At 36.7% G+C, this 19038-nt stretch overlaps 1 protein-coding gene across 1 annotated transcript in view; it reads left to right on the top strand.

Annotated features, from left to right (window-relative positions):
• The window catches only part of OTOGL (otogelin-like), a gene marked incomplete at its 5' end in the record, with an annotated part of 46033 nt that extends 34782 nt beyond the window's left edge, over positions 1 to 11251 (top strand). The window contains 6 exons of the mRNA XM_010145715.1: positions 844 to 1022; positions 1326 to 1430; positions 2202 to 2321; positions 4265 to 4310; positions 8416 to 8495; positions 11051 to 11251. Coding sequence (XP_010144017.1) covers positions 844 to 1022; positions 1326 to 1430; positions 2202 to 2321; positions 4265 to 4310; positions 8416 to 8495; positions 11051 to 11251 — 731 coding nt within the window. The remainder of the gene's footprint in view (positions 1 to 843; positions 1023 to 1325; positions 1431 to 2201; positions 2322 to 4264; positions 4311 to 8415; positions 8496 to 11050) is intronic.
• Between the last annotated feature and the right edge of the window lie 7787 nt (positions 11252 to 19038).

The raw sequence follows: 19038 nt of genomic DNA, 5'->3' as shown, positions 1-19038 counted from the left end.
TTTACGTGCGTCTACCTAGTTATGCAGTTAGGCTCTCTTTTCGGAATATGACGCTTTGTCTGCTCATCCGCTTTGTGTCTGTTCTGGAGGGGTGTAGGAGTGCTGTAAAACTGCCCACACTTTCAGAGTCAGGTACGGTCTCTCTGGAAGGAGACAGGAAGCAAGTTGTGAACCTTAGATGAGTGTGAACGGTGTGACTGCTCCTAGTCCACTGTTGAGCACAAATGAGCCATCTCACACCACCACATCAGACCTGTCCAGCCAGCATGAGGGTGGGTACCTGGTCTCGAGATCAGACTTCTACTCCCTTCCCTCACTCTGCTACCCCACATAGACTAGATTTCCATTGTACTGTACATGGGAGTGCTTGAGGTATGCAGCCCAGGCCACGTTGCGTCTGGGAGCAAAGCACATGTTTACGGCACTGCTGGAGCATATTACTGTCCTACAGGTAACTGTAGACATACTAGTTTAATCGACAGAAAGGCTACATTTTGTCATGTGCAGAGTCGTACAGAGTACAGTGTACTCAGCTCAATGTTAAATGTTAGAACTCTTTAAAAATAAGAACAACAGATATTTTTTTTCCTTTTTAATTCCATAGTAGCAACTTTGTTAATTTTAGGTAGTTTTGCATTTTGTAGCATTTTCTTAAGCTGAATTTTATCTCCTCCATGACTTGTTTGGTAATTGAAACCACAAACCACTCAAGTCTAAAAGTGGGAATACTTTTGCAGAGTATGGGACTTTACCCTACTTTTGTCTTCATAGTGATTCTGTTAAGTTGCTTGATGATTTAATTTTTTTCCCCCCTCTGGTAACATTTATTTCTTTTGGTGTTAGAGAAGGATGATGTATGCATCTTCCAAGAGGTCACAGTACTGAATCCTGGACAGTCAGTGATTCAGTACTTGGATGGAGACCTTTGTTACACTGTACAGTGTTTACAAGAAAAAGATCAGAACACGGGATACAATGCCATACATTTTACAATGGTGAACTGTTCCCAGCAATGTGAATCTGTGAGTATTCTTAAAATATAGGAATGATGCAATTTTTCAGCACAATTACACAATTAGGATAAAATTAAAAGTGAGAACTTTTGTTCATCCCCTTTGCTCCGCAAGTACTTGAGAACTTCACAGTGATGAGGTGCATCCTGTTTTTCCAGGATTATTTTGAGAGGCAATTTCTAGCAGCACATGTAAACATAACCATCCATCTGTATATTGCTTCTCTTGGTATTTTTGGAACTCAATGAATTTTCATGTACTGTACGTTTAAAAAACACTTGATTTTTCTTTTTTGCTTTCCTTTCTTCCCAGCATCAAATATATATTCCTTTCTCAAGTCACCACACTTGTTGTGGTACCTGTCAAAACGTGTCCTGCTCTTTTCATACTGAAAATGGAGCACTAATTGTGTATGAGGTAAGTGCCTCGGGACAGAGATAGAAAATAACCATAATGATGTGATAAACAGGTGTCTGAAAGTCACTTCTTAGTTAATTTGCACTGTGAGTCTTGCTTCAAGCCTCCTTACTCCTGGTTACACACTTAGGGACTATTTACGGTATACAAAAGGAAGAAAGTGTTTATGTCGAGATCTGCCATTTCACACTAGATGAGTATCTTGTTTCATTATATTGATTGTGATATTGTCTACAAAGATACGTGAATGTCATAATTTACTTAAGGCTGGATACACTTTAAGTACAGGGTAGGGTTCAAATTGTAACTCTAAGTAATGCACTATAATTTAGACGAGTTGGGAGCTTCTGAGTCCACATCAGGACTCCTATGTCCCCTATGCAAACTGAAGCACTGGGATTAAAGATCCTGACGGCGCGTTCCAGCATCCGCAAACAAGGAAATTTAGATGTGGCCATGAGTTGGCTAATGTTTCCCATTGCTTTCAGAACAAAAGGAGACTACTGGACTTTTTTCTGGCACAGAACCCTTCCGTTCTGCACTAGGATGCCCACGTTGAGCAGCACGCTGGAGAGTAGAGCCATGGCTTCAGGGAGGAGTAGCCACTGGTAGTTAGAGCATGGTCTTTGCTGCCCATGGGTGGTCTGCAACAAACTTTTTGCTACAGTAGGTGCTACAGCATAAGAGTACCACCTTTATAGACATTTGGGGCTGGAGATAAAACTGAAATGTTTTGTCTTTCCTGACAATGCTTTTGCTTTATATATTCAGGAAGGAAGCATCTGGAGTTCCAACTGTACCAACTACAAGTGTGCAAAGACTGCTGTGGGTGCTATCATACTGGAATCCAGTGTGGTCTGCCCCCCTTTTAATGACACCGAGTGTACAAAGGTTTGTACTTTGGGTGAGGTAAGTGACAATAACTGCTCTGGAGTTTGGCTTACACTTGACAATGCATGCATCCCTCATGAGCTTTCTTTAAATTAAAAAAGTGGTAAGTAAAAACATGTAAGTAAGCAATTTACAGTCTTTTTCTGTGTTCATGTTTGCTTTTTGACTGACAAAATATCTGTGAGGACTATCAAAGTTTGTTTGGAGTCTTAAGGATGACTGCTTTTAAAATAAAGTGGAATTGGAATCATGCTTGACATACTACTATATAAAGTGTCAATCACTGTTTTTGTAGTACGCATAGTTTGTAGTACGCATACACTAAATAAATTGGATCTAGCATTTCAAAAATGCTTCATATAAAAATGGATTACATTAAAAATTCCTTAAGTCGTGCAAAGATTAGAAAGATGACAAAGTATATATAAACTTTATTATCTCTTGAACTAAACTTTGTAAACATAACAAAAAATATCTATCACACATTAAAGGGTATCTACCTACATCATATATCTAAAAATGTAAATTTGGCAGACCCATATAAACTGGTTTGAAGAATGTGGATGCTTCATGAACATTACATTTTGTTTACAATTTAATTTCTCATTTAATATTTTTCTAACTGTATAATACTCCTTATAATTCTTGTACTGTCAGCACACTTTACATTTAATACAAGGTACAAATAATAAAAGAATAAATTTACATGTAGTGAGGGTAAGAACCATTGCTGCCTTGAACAGAGATTATAAATTTAGCACAAGTCCTACTTATCAGTTGCATTTGTTTAAAAAAGTCCTTCTTTTTTCCAATCCTGAATACGCATTCTATCTAAAATTAATGACTATTCTACTTTGATTTTACGCTTGAGTTTCTTCCAAGGAACCCTTTTGTCACCATCTATTAGGATCTTTCCTTAGTAATAATGGTTAAAATTTTAAAATTAACTTCCTGAATCAGTCTGACCTGCTTTTCAGAGATGCTGAGAGCAGGCTTGAACCAGTAACCAAGAAAAAACTCTTGTGATGGGCAGCTCAGGATAATTTAGGAATACAGATTTAAGAGGCTGATTTTAAGGCTCAATTAAGAAGTTCTTGAACAACTTATTCAGTAATTTTTCTCTACTGAGATAAAAAATGCATGCTAACACAAAAAGATGGAAGCTTAAAACTGCCTTTTGTCTATTGTTAACATAAGAATGCTATTCATGTCCAGTTGTCTGCTTCATATGCAGTTCTGTGCTATGCACTGAAATTTTTGGGCACTTGTTTCTGGCTTGCATCCATTCTGACAGATTCTGACAGCCTTGCTCTCTATCCTCTCTGCTCCCTCCATGCCCTTTCTAAATTTCAAAAGGACACTTTCTTCGCTTTAATACGTTTTTACTTTCCAGCTAACAAGCAACTTCAGCAGAAATCAGTAACAAAGGCTATAATAGAGAAAAAGAATTGAGCACGGCAATGGTTCTGAAGTTCTGCAGTTAATGTTCTCTTTCAAAAGTGTCTATATATACATATATATATTTAATGTCGTAAAAAGCCATTTATTAGGTATTCCTTTTCTCCTTATCATATGATCACTGGAAATCCTTTTACAATAAAGTTGCACATACAAATTTTTTAAGTTATCCTAATAAATCTCAGTGGTGGGAAAATAGGTGGTAGTGGATAATATAAAAAGATGCTTATAGAAGCTAGAGCGGCTTACTCAAAGGAGACTCCATCAGGTCAAATAAGAACTGATGAGTTCATTTTCAATGTCAAAAGCTGTAAGGAATTTGTGAACCAAACCTTCAGCTGAACCATATCTGTGTAAGACTCTTGATGTCAGTGCTACTATTTTTTTATTAGTTGGACATCTTTAAAAGATGGAATGTTTTGAAATACAATTCACCTTCGCATTGGGCACAGTCTTTTTTGATATATTCTCCTTTTATTTCCTAGAATGGAGGAATTGTGGAGACATATAATGATGGCTGCTGCAAGACCTGTAAGTGATGAAGGCTGCAGTATGTGCTAGTTTGGCTTTGGTTTTGGAGGGCTTGGTTTTTAACCTCAGTTGCTGGGTCATAAAGAAGAAAAAAGCATGCAGTTCCCCCACAAATCACATAACATTGTTATAGTTAACTAACTTCTCCTATTAAAAGGTCTTGATTCATTTGGCTGCTGACTTCGTGATTGTTAACATTATTATTCTGGAGTATAACTAAATCTCTCCAAATATAACCCGTGGAAGACAAAAATTTATCTCAATTAAAATAATGAAAACATTCTCTTTATTTGTAAGCTGACTCTAAAATACTGCCTGTGTGATTTTCACCATAAAACATAAGTATTTTCACCCCTTAAATTGATTCCTAGTTTGATAATGTTTTGAAATACATCCCCAAACTTACCAATTTATTCTGTATCACTAGTACGTATTTTCTAGGGCTAAAATACTGGAATAATTATTTTTTTTAAATTCTGAATGAGGAAAGGTTGTAGTAATACTGATGTTAGTAACTATTATATAAAATTGACTTTTTAATATCTGGAAATACATTCACATTTTCTCTGTGTGTAACCTAAATATATGGTGAATTATGATGCAAGCTTACATAAAGGTTCCATAATTTATGCAGTTTTAGAAACAAAATTATTTTCTCTGCAGTTCTGACCAGGGAAGCTTTTATTATCAAGGTATATAATTATGTATACATACAATAAAAACACTGTTGTATGAAAATAATTGTATAGAGCAAGAACTTGTTGAATACCATGGAAAATTCTTCCCCTCTTTTTTGGCCTGTTTTTTGTTCAATGTTAGAGTTAAAATACATAAGCAAATTAGTCTCTGGAAATTTTTTAGACAAACCTTTGCTTAATAATATTCAATAGGAAGTTTCAGACTTATAGCTTGATCAGTAATCAAATAAAATTCAGAAGTGCAATGTATTGTAAATAATTTGGTGACAGAAGGGGAAATATTCATTACCAATCAAACACAAAAAATACCCGCATTTCCAAGTTATGCAAAGCTTTGAAAGTGAACTGCAAGTACTGTTGTTCTGTGTATTCAGAACATAGAAAATAAAAGCTACTTTAATAGAACAGAATACTTTTTTAAAAAAAATTGAGACAGGCATAGAAAAGTAGCACACCAGAATTGTGCTAAAATCTTGCTAATCAATATCTTTCTCTAATCAGATAAGCTACGTTAAAAAGAATATTTAACTACCACCCCCCAACCCCCTGAATTAGGTTGGCTTTATTTAGAAAATTAGTCTAAAGAATTAATAACTATTTGTTTTCTCATGACCAGGAAAGGAAGATTTTTATAATTTTGGCCATATTCTGTGGCCTCAGGAAAGGCATTGTTATACTTCAGAAATACTTGCTGAGGTGGCTGCTAAAAAACCAGACATAATTTGTACAATTGTATGCTATTGTTTTAATTTTTATTTTGTCTTATTTTTAACTAAAAGCATGTGGCCTCTGGTGAAGCAGTTAAAAAGAGTACTTATAAATAGAGCTTGCAACACCTTGGGGTTTTAATGGGAACAAATAATCCTTCTGAAAGAGCTTGATTTAATGCATGCAGAGCGCATATATTTAATTCTTACCTTGCCATAGAGAGACCGATTTCAAAAGTTCAGTTTACAAGGAAGCATCACTTCAGTCTTGTGTTAATCAGGAGAGTAATAAAGTTTAGGCCATCTTTAGTGAGACTTGAAGCAGCTGCAGAGTTCTAAATTTGGAAGAGTACCAGGAAAGCTCATCATCTTTTGCTAAAAGAAAAATGGCAGTTGGCAGTGTAAGAATTAATGAAATGTTAATTATATAAAAATGTTTTTATTTCATGAGAAACTTACATTCCTAATGGTTCTGCCAGGTTCTGGATTGGGTCTATTACCCTTTGCCATTAGTCCAGTAGTGCCTACTGATAGTATTAATTGTGAACCAGGTATTATTTTTAATAACGTATTTTCTTTTTTTAATAATAGCGTAAGCAGTGCTTGATAAATGTGCATAGCTGACACCACCATTAAATGTTACCATGCAAGTTAATGGTACTGGGCCTGATACTGAGAGATGCTGATCCCCTGTGGCCTCCTAAATCAGTGACTTTCCAAAGCCTGGTTAGGGTTCACTGCTCAGCACCTGTCAGAATCAGGTTTATCCACTTACTGTATATGCTGCTGATGGTTTTTGCTTCTGTTAATTTCTGAAATTGGTTTTAATATGTGAACTTACTGTACAGGGTAATCATAATAAGAAACGTTGCTTTAAAAATATCATAATCCTGAATACTGTTACCAAGAGATTGTAAATCTGATCCCAGGTTTCTAAATGTATGATTGAACTGTTTTTGCCTTAAAATAGAGCAAGATTGTGAGTTACTGCCTGCTCTCACTTTAGCAGATATGGAGTCATGCTGTATTTCTTTTTTGTCACAAATAACATGTTTTACAAAGTTATGAAAACATTGGTGTGGGGGAACATACAATTACAATCAAGCATTAAAAAATACTCTTTACATGAGAAATTACAGAATGTTATAGAGCTGTTGCATTGTGATCATAATTCTTTCCTCTTAAGGATAGGTAAGTCACAAAAACTCCTTCACTCAAAAAAGGAGTGGTCAAAAAAAGCATGCCTGATACTGAATGCAGATCTTCTTGACAGTTGAAGGTGGGAGAGAGATAAATATAGCAGCAGAGTTTTCGTTGGGCATCAGCACCTTATGCACTGGAATGTCGAATATCACTCTCTGTGACTCGTAGAAGTACAAAGAATGCATTGTCTACACATACGCATGCTGGCAAGCACTTTCTGGTGGAAATATCACAGGTCTTCCTTTTCTTAAGTGTTGCTGAGAAGGGAAAACCAAGTTGCTATAGTCTAGCAGCTTCAATCATACAGTGATCTGCTAGTTCAGCAGCAGAATTCTGTTTTATCCTGCAAAGTGCAGATTAAAATCTTGCTGTTCTCTACAGCCAGCCTAATGTTTAAATACCCACTGGAGCTGTGGTTGCAGAACACTGTCATTACTCAGAGTTCATTTATCTCATGAAAGTGCACACAAGCTTCAGGGGAACAGAAAAGTTGTTCTTTTTGTGCACACCCAGTCATGAAGGCATGTTCTGAAGCTGGAAAAACTCTGCTGAACGGTGGTTATTATTGTATATGCTGCATGTCCAGAATGGTTGTGTAGCAAAACAAACAGATGACTTTGATGGGCAGCAAAATAGGAGACCTAAGAAACTGCTGTTACACAGATAGTAATAAGTCTGATGTGAGTGCAGTGTTAGAGATTGAACATTTAATTCTTCAGTATTAGATTATGTTTTATTAAGTTAAAAATGGCTTTGCACTGTACAGCTTTATTTTTCAAATACAAGAAAAAACCTCCTATAATATCTCCCATTATGTATTTAAAAATGTGGTATTTCCCTAATCGTAGGCCCTAGTGGATTCTTATGCTTACTCAGTGCTACATGCTTCACTTCTGGTGGTAAAAACTGCACCTTATTTAGCAACTATATGCATCTGTCTCTTTCAAATCTTGCTTGAAGGACATATTTTTCAAAAAATGCATTGAAGTGCTATTTAAATTTTAAACATTCAAAATATTAAGGTTGTAATCACATTCATAGCTTCACCTTCTCAAATGTTAAGTTCCGAAAATTTTCTAAAATGCAAACCAAAATCTTATTTACATTCAATATTCCTATTAAAACAGAACCAATTCTAATACTACACAAAATACTTGAGACATCTTCTTTTATCTAATTGCTTATATTTGTCTTGCCATATGTGATGTTTTGAATCATATTAACACTTTAATATATATTCAATCCGTATAGCTTAATGGGCCATTTGATACCTCATATGTGGCAGCTATAAAATTGATAATTCTGCACTGGAAGTATTTAATAATAGATGAGATTTTTCCAAATAAATAATTTAATTATGAAAGTAATTGTTTCAATGTGTACATTAATGAAAACAAGGTATAATTATTAAAACTATTTTAATAGTTTCACTTTTTTAGTAGCAAACACAGGACAAAAAGTGTATTGATGCAGTATGCATTTTTTGTATTTTATCAGGCAAAAAGGAAGAAAGGATTTGCCAGAAAATGACAATCAGGACAACTATAAGAAAGAATGACTGTATAAGTCAAAGCCCGGTAAGCACGAAAGACCTCTATCTGATGCTGGGCCTAGGGCGAACCAAATCGAGTATTAAGAAGTGGTTTACAGCTAACAACAAGCAACAAAAACACTGCTGTCTTCTCAGAAATGGACTTTTGGCCCTAGGAATGTAATCCTACTTGTAATGGAGTACAATTACTTGTTTCTAGGGCCGAAAGACTGAGCCTTCCCATCTGGAAAAACATGAAAAATACACAGCATAATTGCTTGTAAATAACAGGCAATTGAACTCTGTGCCACGAAATATCAACCCCCTTTAAAAGAGGAGTAGAAATGCTTCCACTTCGGATGTGATGGAAACACTGCTCCATTCCTCTTTGAAGACCTTTACTCTCTGCATGTCTTCTCCCCCACATAGCGTGTGTCTCCATATAATAAATTTATGATCCCATTTATTTATGTGTCTGCTTAAGACATTTCTCAGCTTCAGTGTAGCCCCATCTACAAAAGCCAGGACACGTCCGAGCAGCAAATGTGCTTCTCATGTGGCAAAAGTGCTTAAAATATGCTTAAAAGAGAAGCAATCAACACAGTATCTTGAGACTTCCAAAAGGCCTCTGGTAAGATTCTGCTGAAGAACTTAAACAGTCATAAGGGAAGAGGCAATACATCATCACAGATTGAAAGTTGAGCAGGTTGAAAGTTGAGCAGGTTGATTTCCATCCTGATAGAATGCCAACAGTGACATGCCCGAAGTTTAATAATAGAAGTAAGAGTGTTTGGTGTATTCATTTAGTTTTAGAGGAAGGGTTGGTAATGAGGGAGTATAAATATGTAGATCAAATGAGAGTTATTTGCCATAATTAAGAGGAGAGAAGACTGCTTCACAGTTCAACAACCTATGTTAAGGGACAGCAACATGACAAAATAAAGATGTGGTATTGACTAAAGCAAAGAATATTAAAAAGAAATATTTAATCAGACCTCACAGGTTTTTAAGCTAGCTGAAAACGAGTTTGCCCTCTCATCCAGTCCTGTGAAAACCTCTGTTACATGCTCTCCTGCAGAAGTTATGGCATTTAGGGAATAAGATAGGGAATGAAAACAAACTCATTCTAGCGTCTCTTACAAGCCAATGGCACAGTACTGTTGAGAGTGCTCTGTGCAGTTGTGGTCCCTCGACATCACTGCAGAACTAGAGGGGGTTCAGAGAGGGGCAACGAGAATGCTAGCCAGGTCAAGCCATGAATGGGACAACAAATGAAGCCTTCCTTTTTATGACTTTCTACTGCGGATTTTTTACCTTTCCTTCCCCCTCTACGCACCTTCCAAAAAGATTTATCTCCGTCCCACCTCCATCCATGTTACAAGTCTCCTTCCCTAGTGTCTTCTTGCTCCCCATTTCCTCGATGGCTGCCCACCCTTCCCACAGTCCAGTTCCCTTACCCTTCACTCAGAGGCACCTCCAGATTTTTATGTCCTCAGAATCTCTATTCCTATCCTTAGTTCCATTTCCTTTCCTCTCCAGCTGCCCCACTGCAAAATCCCTGGCACTCTATTTCAATAACGTGATTTTGGCACATCAAATGGTGGTATTTGCTGGTTTAGAACTACATACATGTTCTTCGGACAGATTAATGCTGTCAAACTTTGGATAAGGCTGAGTATGATTACATTTAAGTAATTAATTACTGAGATTATTAATGCTTAGGACAAGGTCTTTTTTTTCCCTGTCAAATTTCAGGAAAGCTGTAAGAGTAACCATTTGGTCTAACTTGTTTGCATATGGCCCATTTGTTGAAAGGCTGTTTGGATGGGAGAGAATCAAAATATCTTTCATATGCCTTACTTGCATAAGAAACCAGATTTAAAACTATCACAAAACCAACTAGATCTCACATGGCCATTCTTGATTCCCCATCATATCAACATATATATATAATTACGTAATTAAGAAGTATCAGTTTCTTTTCTGTCAGAGTATCAGCTAAGAAGGCTCTTCACGTAATGCAGTAGGGAGAGAAAGCTGAAGTTTGCTCTGCTAAAATCTAGAGCACAAATAATTTTATAGCCAGTCTCTGTCCTTGCTGGTTTGTTACTGCATCTACTGTTTGGACATATTTGTTACAGTGACAACACAGCTAATATTGGCATGCCCTTAGTCACAAGCAGTATGAACAAGAAAAGGAAAAGCTTTTGCACTCATATGCTTTTCCTTTTGAACCTCCCTAGACAAGGATAGACTTTCCTTGGTTTTTCTTAGAAGAACTTAATTTCTCAGCAGTGAATATGAATTTAGCTAAAATATTTTGAAGTTATTAACTTGTAAACTAGGAATTTTATTTTGGTATCCACGGCACAACATTTGCTCAAGGTTAAGACAGACTACATGACTAAACAACAGCAAAAAAGTTTAATTTAAAAAAATTAAAAATCTCCCTACACTTAGAAAATGAATTTTAGAAAATAAAATAATTTTTAAGACCAGAGTCCTTTTCAAATGTAAAAAAGGGTTTTAATCACAAAGAAGTTTGAAATATTACATAACAGAATTTGAGATGTCTAATTTCAGTTCTGTTTTTACTCATAGATAAATGTGGCTTCCTGTGATGGAAAATGCCCTTCTGCAACAATTTTCAATGTCAATATCGATAGCCATTTAAGATTCTGTAAATGTTGTCGAGAAAATGGAACACGTAATCTGACTGTGCCACTACGCTGCTCAGGAAATGGCACCGAAATTATGTACATCATTCAAGAGCCTATAGGCTGCTCATGCCAATGGAACTGAACGTTACTGTGGATACAAGTTAATCAGATGAATTAAAATGAGTTTTCTTTCACCAGACTCTATTTTTTGACTTTGGATGGCTACAGTACTCTGCAGATGGGGGTGGGGGGGAGGCGGGAAATGTCCTCAATTACACTTTGTAATGTAACTTCCCATAAATGTAGTAAAGATTATGCTATTCTCTGTTCTTCAAAACTTTTTTTTAAACATTGGCATGTATAGAAAGAAAAATATAAATCCTTTTGAACAAGGTATAATTCAGCCATCATTTATTTCTACTCAGTGACTTTCCAATGAGTTGTAGAAAGCTGGTTAATGTCTATGTTTCCAGTGTTTTAAAATTTTGGATTGTGGCTACCTATCACTGTTCAGAATGTTTTCAGTGCTTCCTTTTCTTTTACTTAGAAACTTCCAGTTCTAAGTTCACTGGTCCCATGTTTAAATGGGAATGAAAAATATTAAGGTTTTGAGAACGACTGAATTAATTTATTGAAAAACTAGTGGGTTCAACTGAAACTAATTTTCTTGCTGAAAAGACTATCTTTTCTCCATTAAGCTGTTGTCAATGACTGGACTCTGTTTAAACTGTAATTCACTGAGAAACACCACGACTATGGTCTGTAAGTACCTGTTGTAAATCTCCAGAGCATATAGTAAAAGCACAATAACGTCTTTAAACCTTAGACATTTATTTAATTTTTATATATATTATAAACGATTAGGTAAAGGCTGAAGAGTTCAAGGTTTTGTGCCTTTGTTAAAAATATCTAAAAGCTGCTTCTGATATTAAGGATTCTATTTTATACCAATTTTTCAGTTTTCACAAATAAGAAATTTCTGTAGAACAAGATACTATGTATATATATATTTATTAAAAACCCAGGATACTGCAGATTTTAACTATTCATAATGGGTTTCTTCCCTTGTTTCCCAATTTGAAGATGTGTGTTCAATACATTTTTATAAAATACATAAAAATTGTTTGTTTGTTTTTTTAATGTTGAGATTTGGACTATTGATTGAATTTAGGATTCATAATTTTTTAATCCAAAAAAACCAAATCCAGGTAAAAATATGTTTTGAAGGGCTTAGGTGAGTTATTCATGTTCAATCAGGCTGGGGATGTCCATGATTCAGCACCTTAAAATGAATATACTCTCCCTTTTACTAGACAGTTATGTAATAACTTTATCTTAAAAACTAAGGGTACAATTTTAGGCTTGTTTTTAGAAGATTGCTTAGCTTTATAAAGTCACTAAATGAAAATGATCTAAATGATGACAGTATTTTCCTTATAATGGAAATTGTTTCAGAATTAACAGTCTTGTCTAAAAGTCTGAAACCTTTTTGACAAACGTTTTTTATTTGAAGCTGTCATCATTTCATTACAAAAAGGCTGGATTATCACATTGATTTATACAATGAAAAATAAGCAATGTAACATGAAAAAAATTAAAACCCAAGGGTTTTTTTTCTACTTTGTGTGATTAATCTTTAAATGTTTGCTGTATTAAATTTGATGGCTTATAAAGAAAACTAGCATATACAGTGAAATCTGTCTTTACTAACAAGACTGTCATGTACTCATCCATCTCCTTAAAAATGGTGACTTGGTTTAAAAATAAAAGAACAGTCCGTTGTATTATGATTAAAATATGTAACCATTCTAAAGAAATAGTGATCGACTAGTGATCAAAATAAAGTGCCGTTTTGAGAAAGCTTCTGCTTCATTTGCACATTTTTATGATTTGTATGACAGGTATTCCAAGTTGTGGTATATACAAGGGCCTAGAACCAAAATAGACTCTGATATTGCTGTCGGACCTTGTGCGCAGAAAATTCTCACACAGGCCATCATGGCTTGGCTTCGCGGACGAAGATTTGGGAAGGGCTTTACCCACGCTTACTGCAAGCGCGCTGATGGCTGAAAAGGCCAATGCAGGATAGGCAAGACCGGTTGCAAAGAGCACACCGGAAGGTCTCCTTGGGTGGTATAGCCGAGGCACGGTTCTTTCTGCGCTGTCTTTTCTCCTCGAGACTGATTCTACGCGTGCTCTCAAAGGAGACAGCAGCGTTATGTATGGTGTGTCTCCAAATCTCCTGATTGGAGGCCAGGGTGGACCACTGATGGTGGTCAATATGGCCAAGGCTGAGGTATTGTTAGAACTATATGTTTGTGTAGTCATAGAGCAAATCAAAAGGACAGCTTTTAAAAGAAAACTACATCCTTAGGGCCTTTTAATTTATTAATGTAGAAATAGAAATCCTATATTTGTATCAAGATAGTTTGGCCCCAAACTTCTTAATAAATTTAGCATTTGATAAACTACTCACGGAAGCTCCTACAAGATGGCAATTTTCCATGTAATGACCGAACACTTCACGTGTTTTGATTGAACAGCTGTGCTTTTGATAAGCAATGTGCTTTTCTAAGATTTAGAACTGAATTTGTAAATTAAGAGAAATTAATAAACATTATTTTGCAGAATGGTAATAAATCGATGTCAATGCAATTAATTTACCTGTGCCACTACAGATGAACAATAATGCAAAATTTTAGACAAATCTGGAAATCATAAAAGAAGTTATGCTTAAAATAAATTCCATGATAACATGTAATAGGAAAAATGGTATTAAAAGATCTTTTTCACACTTACCCAGTTTAGATTTTAAGTGTAACAATCAGTAGGAACTATGTCAGAATCCTCTCCGAAGCCCACAGCAAAATCTTACACCTTCATACAGTCTAAGATTGCCTTTCATTTTAAAATTAAACTTCAAATACAGGCTGCTTTGGCCTGGCCAGAATGTGAACATTTATTGAAACTTGTGAACTGTTTTCTGGACAGCCATCCCACCCCCATTACTGCCTCGAAGGTGACATCGTTGTAATGTGGTATGTTTTACATGGTGTGAACTAGCCCTCACAGGCTTTGCCATGGATAGAAGGTTTGAATGAACCTGCAGTGTGGCAGGGCTGTTCTGCTCCAAAGAGTTCCTCCGTCTGTAAATTAAATATAAACGTAGATGCAGTTTGTAAGTTTGTCTCAATTTTATCATCTCTCTTCAACTCTGCACTCCTGTCTCAACCCCCAGCCTTGAATTGTGTGTAACCTTTTTTGCAGGCATCTTGTGATCTGCTTTGGAAAGCTGCTCCAACTCAAACCTAACCTAGTGAAGTACCAAAATTAATTAGTTTATTATTGACTAAAAGGGCTTTAACACTCTCAGAATTCCCTCCCTTCTACACCCTCTGAAACTAAGACTTGAATAATTTCTGCTCCCCTAAAAGAAAGGTTGGGAGCGCGTGCTTCTCACACGCTGCCACCAGAAAACGGGAGGAACTGGGGAGAAGCTGAGTGCATGACCAAGCACACACTTTACACCACAGTCCAGCTGTGCCCTGTCACTTCCCTCATTTGTAGATGGATGCACCTGCCCTTCACTCCTACGTTTCTGTTCTCCTACTTGTTCTTGCAAAAGGAATTCCACAATATAAAGGCTTACCCATAAAACTATGCAGATTTTTTTTTTTAGGGATAAATGTAAATCTATCTCTACACTTAGAATCAGAATGTAACTGAATATGCCTCCATAAAATAGTAAGGCTTTGGCCACATTATTTATAATATTCGAGTTGTATAATTCCATTGCCTTACTACCAGGTCATTTGTTAATAAGGCACAGCTTTTAATATTGGGTTTAAGACACTTACTGTGTGTTTTCATTAATAAAATCCAAGACCTAGAGTAGAGCTATACAGACAGCTAATATTCTCATTTTTAGAGAGCCATATCTGTATACTAAACCTTTGAAGCAAAACTTAATACATTTGCGTGATTTATTACTTTTCCACATTGCAGGCAGAAGTCTTCCGAAATACAAGCACCTGTGTTCTGGAGAAAAAGCTGTTTGCACTGAGGGCGTAGTTACTAGTTTCTTTTGAGCGCAGGATCGGGTGTGAAGTATGTGAACATGGTTACAGGCCACAGAAGTCAGAGGCATTTGCAAGAACCCGCTCCAGGGTGACAAACAGTCACTGTGCTGCTGTTCATAGTGCTTAAGCAGCCATAAAATGCTGCTTCAGGTGTGGTTCCTTTCCCCTTTCTTCTGCATTCTGTTCAACCTGACACAAATTCAATTTTTTTCTCTTGACCCCTTGTACTGCTGATAAACTCTGCTTACAGAGCCTGAATTATTTTTTTAATTATTATTATTATGCCTCAGTTCCATACATCTCTTTCCATCTCTTTTTTTTTTTTAATCTCTCCTTTTAAAATAATTGAAAGGACAAACTCAATTTCCAAACATAGAGGTTCACCTTTGTGTAAAAACTTACTGCCAAATAAAAGTGTTGGTACCAATCAGGAATACTGTGGCAGTAGGAAACACTGACTTAAAGCAATTTTTTTTCAAGTTCTGTCCCATCATATCCTTTTCCAGAGGTTACCTTGAGGTTATGCTGCTGGTGTAATCCTGTTACAGGTGCATGTCCTAAGGAAAAATCCCACAGGTATGTGTTTAGTACAGGGGACAAAACACAAATGAGTTGCCACACATAACCATAGCAATATAGTGATCGAGGAGGGACAGAAAATGTTTATAGTTACAATGAGATGTTGTTACTGTATATTCCTCAATTAGGTTGAATTTCACACTCCCAACAATTCTGGGGAATATATTTTCAAAAATCATCCATGACATGAATGTAAAAGATCTCGTAAAGGATTGACTTCAGCCCTTAACATCAATGAAAAAAAAAAAGCCTTTTATTTTGGAAAAGTTATGGCCAAGAGGATCTGTATGTAACACTGTGTACTAAATATTCTCTAACCTTTGTTTTATTTTTCCTTTTTCTTTTTTTTAAATTTCTTTTTTAATTTTTACTTTGTATTATTTTTTCTAATCTTTATTTATTTTTAAACTATTATTTAAATGCCAAGTGGAATGTGCAAGCTGACTATAGAATAAGGAAACTTGAAAAATTATGTATCAGTTATCACTAACAAGTCACCACAGTTTAGGGTGGAAGGGCATATTCAGAGCTGAAGAACAATAAACTCTAGCACCTGTAAATATGATTAATTGACTAGTTCTTGGCAGCCAATTACTGACCATTTTAGAACTGCTTTTTTGCCTATTTTGAAAAACAATTCTACGTATAGACAATTAGGTGTAAAAAATTTCCCTAAGATCAGAGAGTGAGAATCTCATTCAAAGGGGATAGACTGGAAAAAAAATTACTTTACATGTAGTTTCTACTTTTACAAGTAGTTTTTGTATGAAGAATTGCGGAAATTAAAGAGCTTCTCGCGACCTGATGTTGCATTCCGGAGAAAACCAATAGTTAAAAATGTTAAAACTTATTAACTAAAAATGCTGAATAAAAGGAAAGTGGTTATGTTTTGGGGAGTGTGCTTTTGATTAACGTGGAATGTGCCATGCACACTTAATTTAATGAGGTTAAGAAACAGAGGGCTCCTGCTGTTGTCTTGAAAATCCTCCCATTAATAAAGCCTGCCTTGTGATTGGTGATTATGAAGTGCTCTGGGGGGAAAAAAGAAAAAAAAAAGAGAAAAAAGAAAGAGTATGTCTGCTTAAGTCTGCTTTGTAAAACAGCCGAATATGCAGCAGCTTATTTCTGGCAATAAAATAACATTACGGGGATACACCCCTGTGCGTGCTCTGTGTGGGTGTGTTTATTAGAGAGAGAGACTGACTCAGTGTTTTGAGATCAGGGGTTTCATTGCAGCAGCTTTTGATTTACTATGTCGGTCTTTGAGCCTGGGTTAATAGAGGCTCTGAAATGGCATTTTCATGGTATTTCTCACCATATTAACGGTGAGATTGAGCCTGCCTTGTTTACTAGAAGTTCTAAATAAAGCTCTAATTAAAAATTGTGTTCCTTATTTCACATGATTGGAAGTTCAGCTGGACACAGGTTTTAGGAAAAAATGAGGAAGAAATGAAGAACTGAAAAACAAATACTATCTTAAGACTGAAATACAATGTGATGATGGCACCTAAAAAAATACACAGTAAATAATACAGATGTTGCTTATTTTTATGGTAAATATATATAGCAGCACTACTTTTTATATATTACACAATCACTTTGGAAATAATTAGTAAACAATTTTTATCAGCTTATTAAACAGATTTAATTTCAAAGAGCACAGTGGAAAAATAATTTTCTATGAAAACCATTAATTTGGGGAAGGATAGGGTACTGGGAATTATATCGAGGTAGGATTACCTCTGAATTCACTGCTTCAAATCTGCCAAAGGTGATGTCACCCAAAGTTTTTGTCTGAGCCAAGTTCTTGTTCAGTAGCCTTTGGAAATAAATCAGTGCTCCTACTGTTAGATATTCTTGTCTATTCTTTGTTTATAGATGCTTGAACTGGTAACCTGGTGAGGGACCTGTACTCGGCACTGGCAAGGCCACACCTTGAGTAGTCTGTCCAGTGTTGGGTCCCTCACTTCAATAAGGATGTTGAGGTGCTGGAGTGTGTCCAAAGAAGGGCAGTGAAGCTGGTGAAGGGTCTAGAGCACAAGTCCTATGAGGAGCAGCTCAGGGAACTGGTGTTGTTTAGGTTGGAGAAAAGGAGACTCGGGGGAGACCTTATTGCTCTCTACAACTACCTGAAAGGAGGCTGGTCTGTTCTCCCATGTGACAAGTGACAGGACAAGAGGGAATGGCCTCAAGTGTTTAAGTGTTTAAAAGACATGTAGATGTGGTGCTGAGGGACATGGCAGTGAAGGGTGAACGGTTGGACTCCATCATAAAGGTCTCTTCCAATTGGATGATTCTGCGTGATCCTCTGTGTGTGACCGGTGTGCAGAGGCAAACAGGGTGATAAGGATAATAAGAAATTCTGCTCCAACAAATAATTCTGCCCCAAGTTGGTAAAAGAGGATCTTTACTGTGACTCCAGCAGTGAGACAGTGTCAGTGTCTTTCTTGTCTGGGGCTAATGTCCATGTTTCACAGTGGGGGTATTCATTGGTGGGGAAACTGGTGTCCGACTAGGGAGGGATTGTATCAGTTCTGAGACCAACTTCATTTCTGAGACCACCTTTACTCCTTAGCAGTCTGATTTAACCCTTTTCACGTAAAATCTAGAACTCAAAACATCTTTTAAGAGTCTAGCTGGCTAGTTAAAGGCATACAGCGCAGTACTCTGTGCTAGTTGCTTTGATTGTATTTGTTACCAGAGACATACTCTGAAACTCTACAATGCCCAAGTGGAAAGTATTTTCTCAAAGCAAGTTAAAGCCAGCGCTCCTGGGAGCAACATTCGTTATTTTGCACACACTTATTGATAAAGCCCCAAAGATATATCTATGACAAGTAGAAGTTGCTGAAGAACATCTGCTCATACTGAGCAGTATCATACTGATCATACTGATATCACACCGATACTTTGTTATCCAAGATAACAAAGCACTGAACTCCGTCAGGTGGAGCGGCTGCGTTACAAAGCACAACAGCTCTTCACACAAATAACCAGCCTACCGCACCCAGCCCCGTAGCACCCCGTTTGCCTTCCAGTGCTTCCTTTCAGCCGGGTAAACACACGAATAGTTTGGCGGTGACCTCCTATATACATATCCATATCAATCTTGGCATTTCAGCAATTTTTATTTTTGATGAAGCCTTTGTGGTGCTGCGCTCCCGGTGGCCCCGGAGCTCGGCCACACCGCGGGCGCCGGGAGTGCGACGAGCTGCACTGCGGCGGCGCCACCACTTCCCCTCACGCCGCACTGACCCGCTGCCGGCGGACA

The sequence above is a fragment of the Buceros rhinoceros genome, unplaced genomic scaffold (genome assembly GCF_000710305.1).
Source record: "Buceros rhinoceros silvestris isolate BGI_N320 unplaced genomic scaffold, ASM71030v1 scaffold8601, whole genome shotgun sequence".
Lineage (NCBI taxonomy): Eukaryota > Metazoa > Chordata > Aves > Bucerotiformes > Bucerotidae > Buceros > Buceros rhinoceros.
This window is presented reverse-complemented; position numbering and strand designations above follow the sequence as displayed.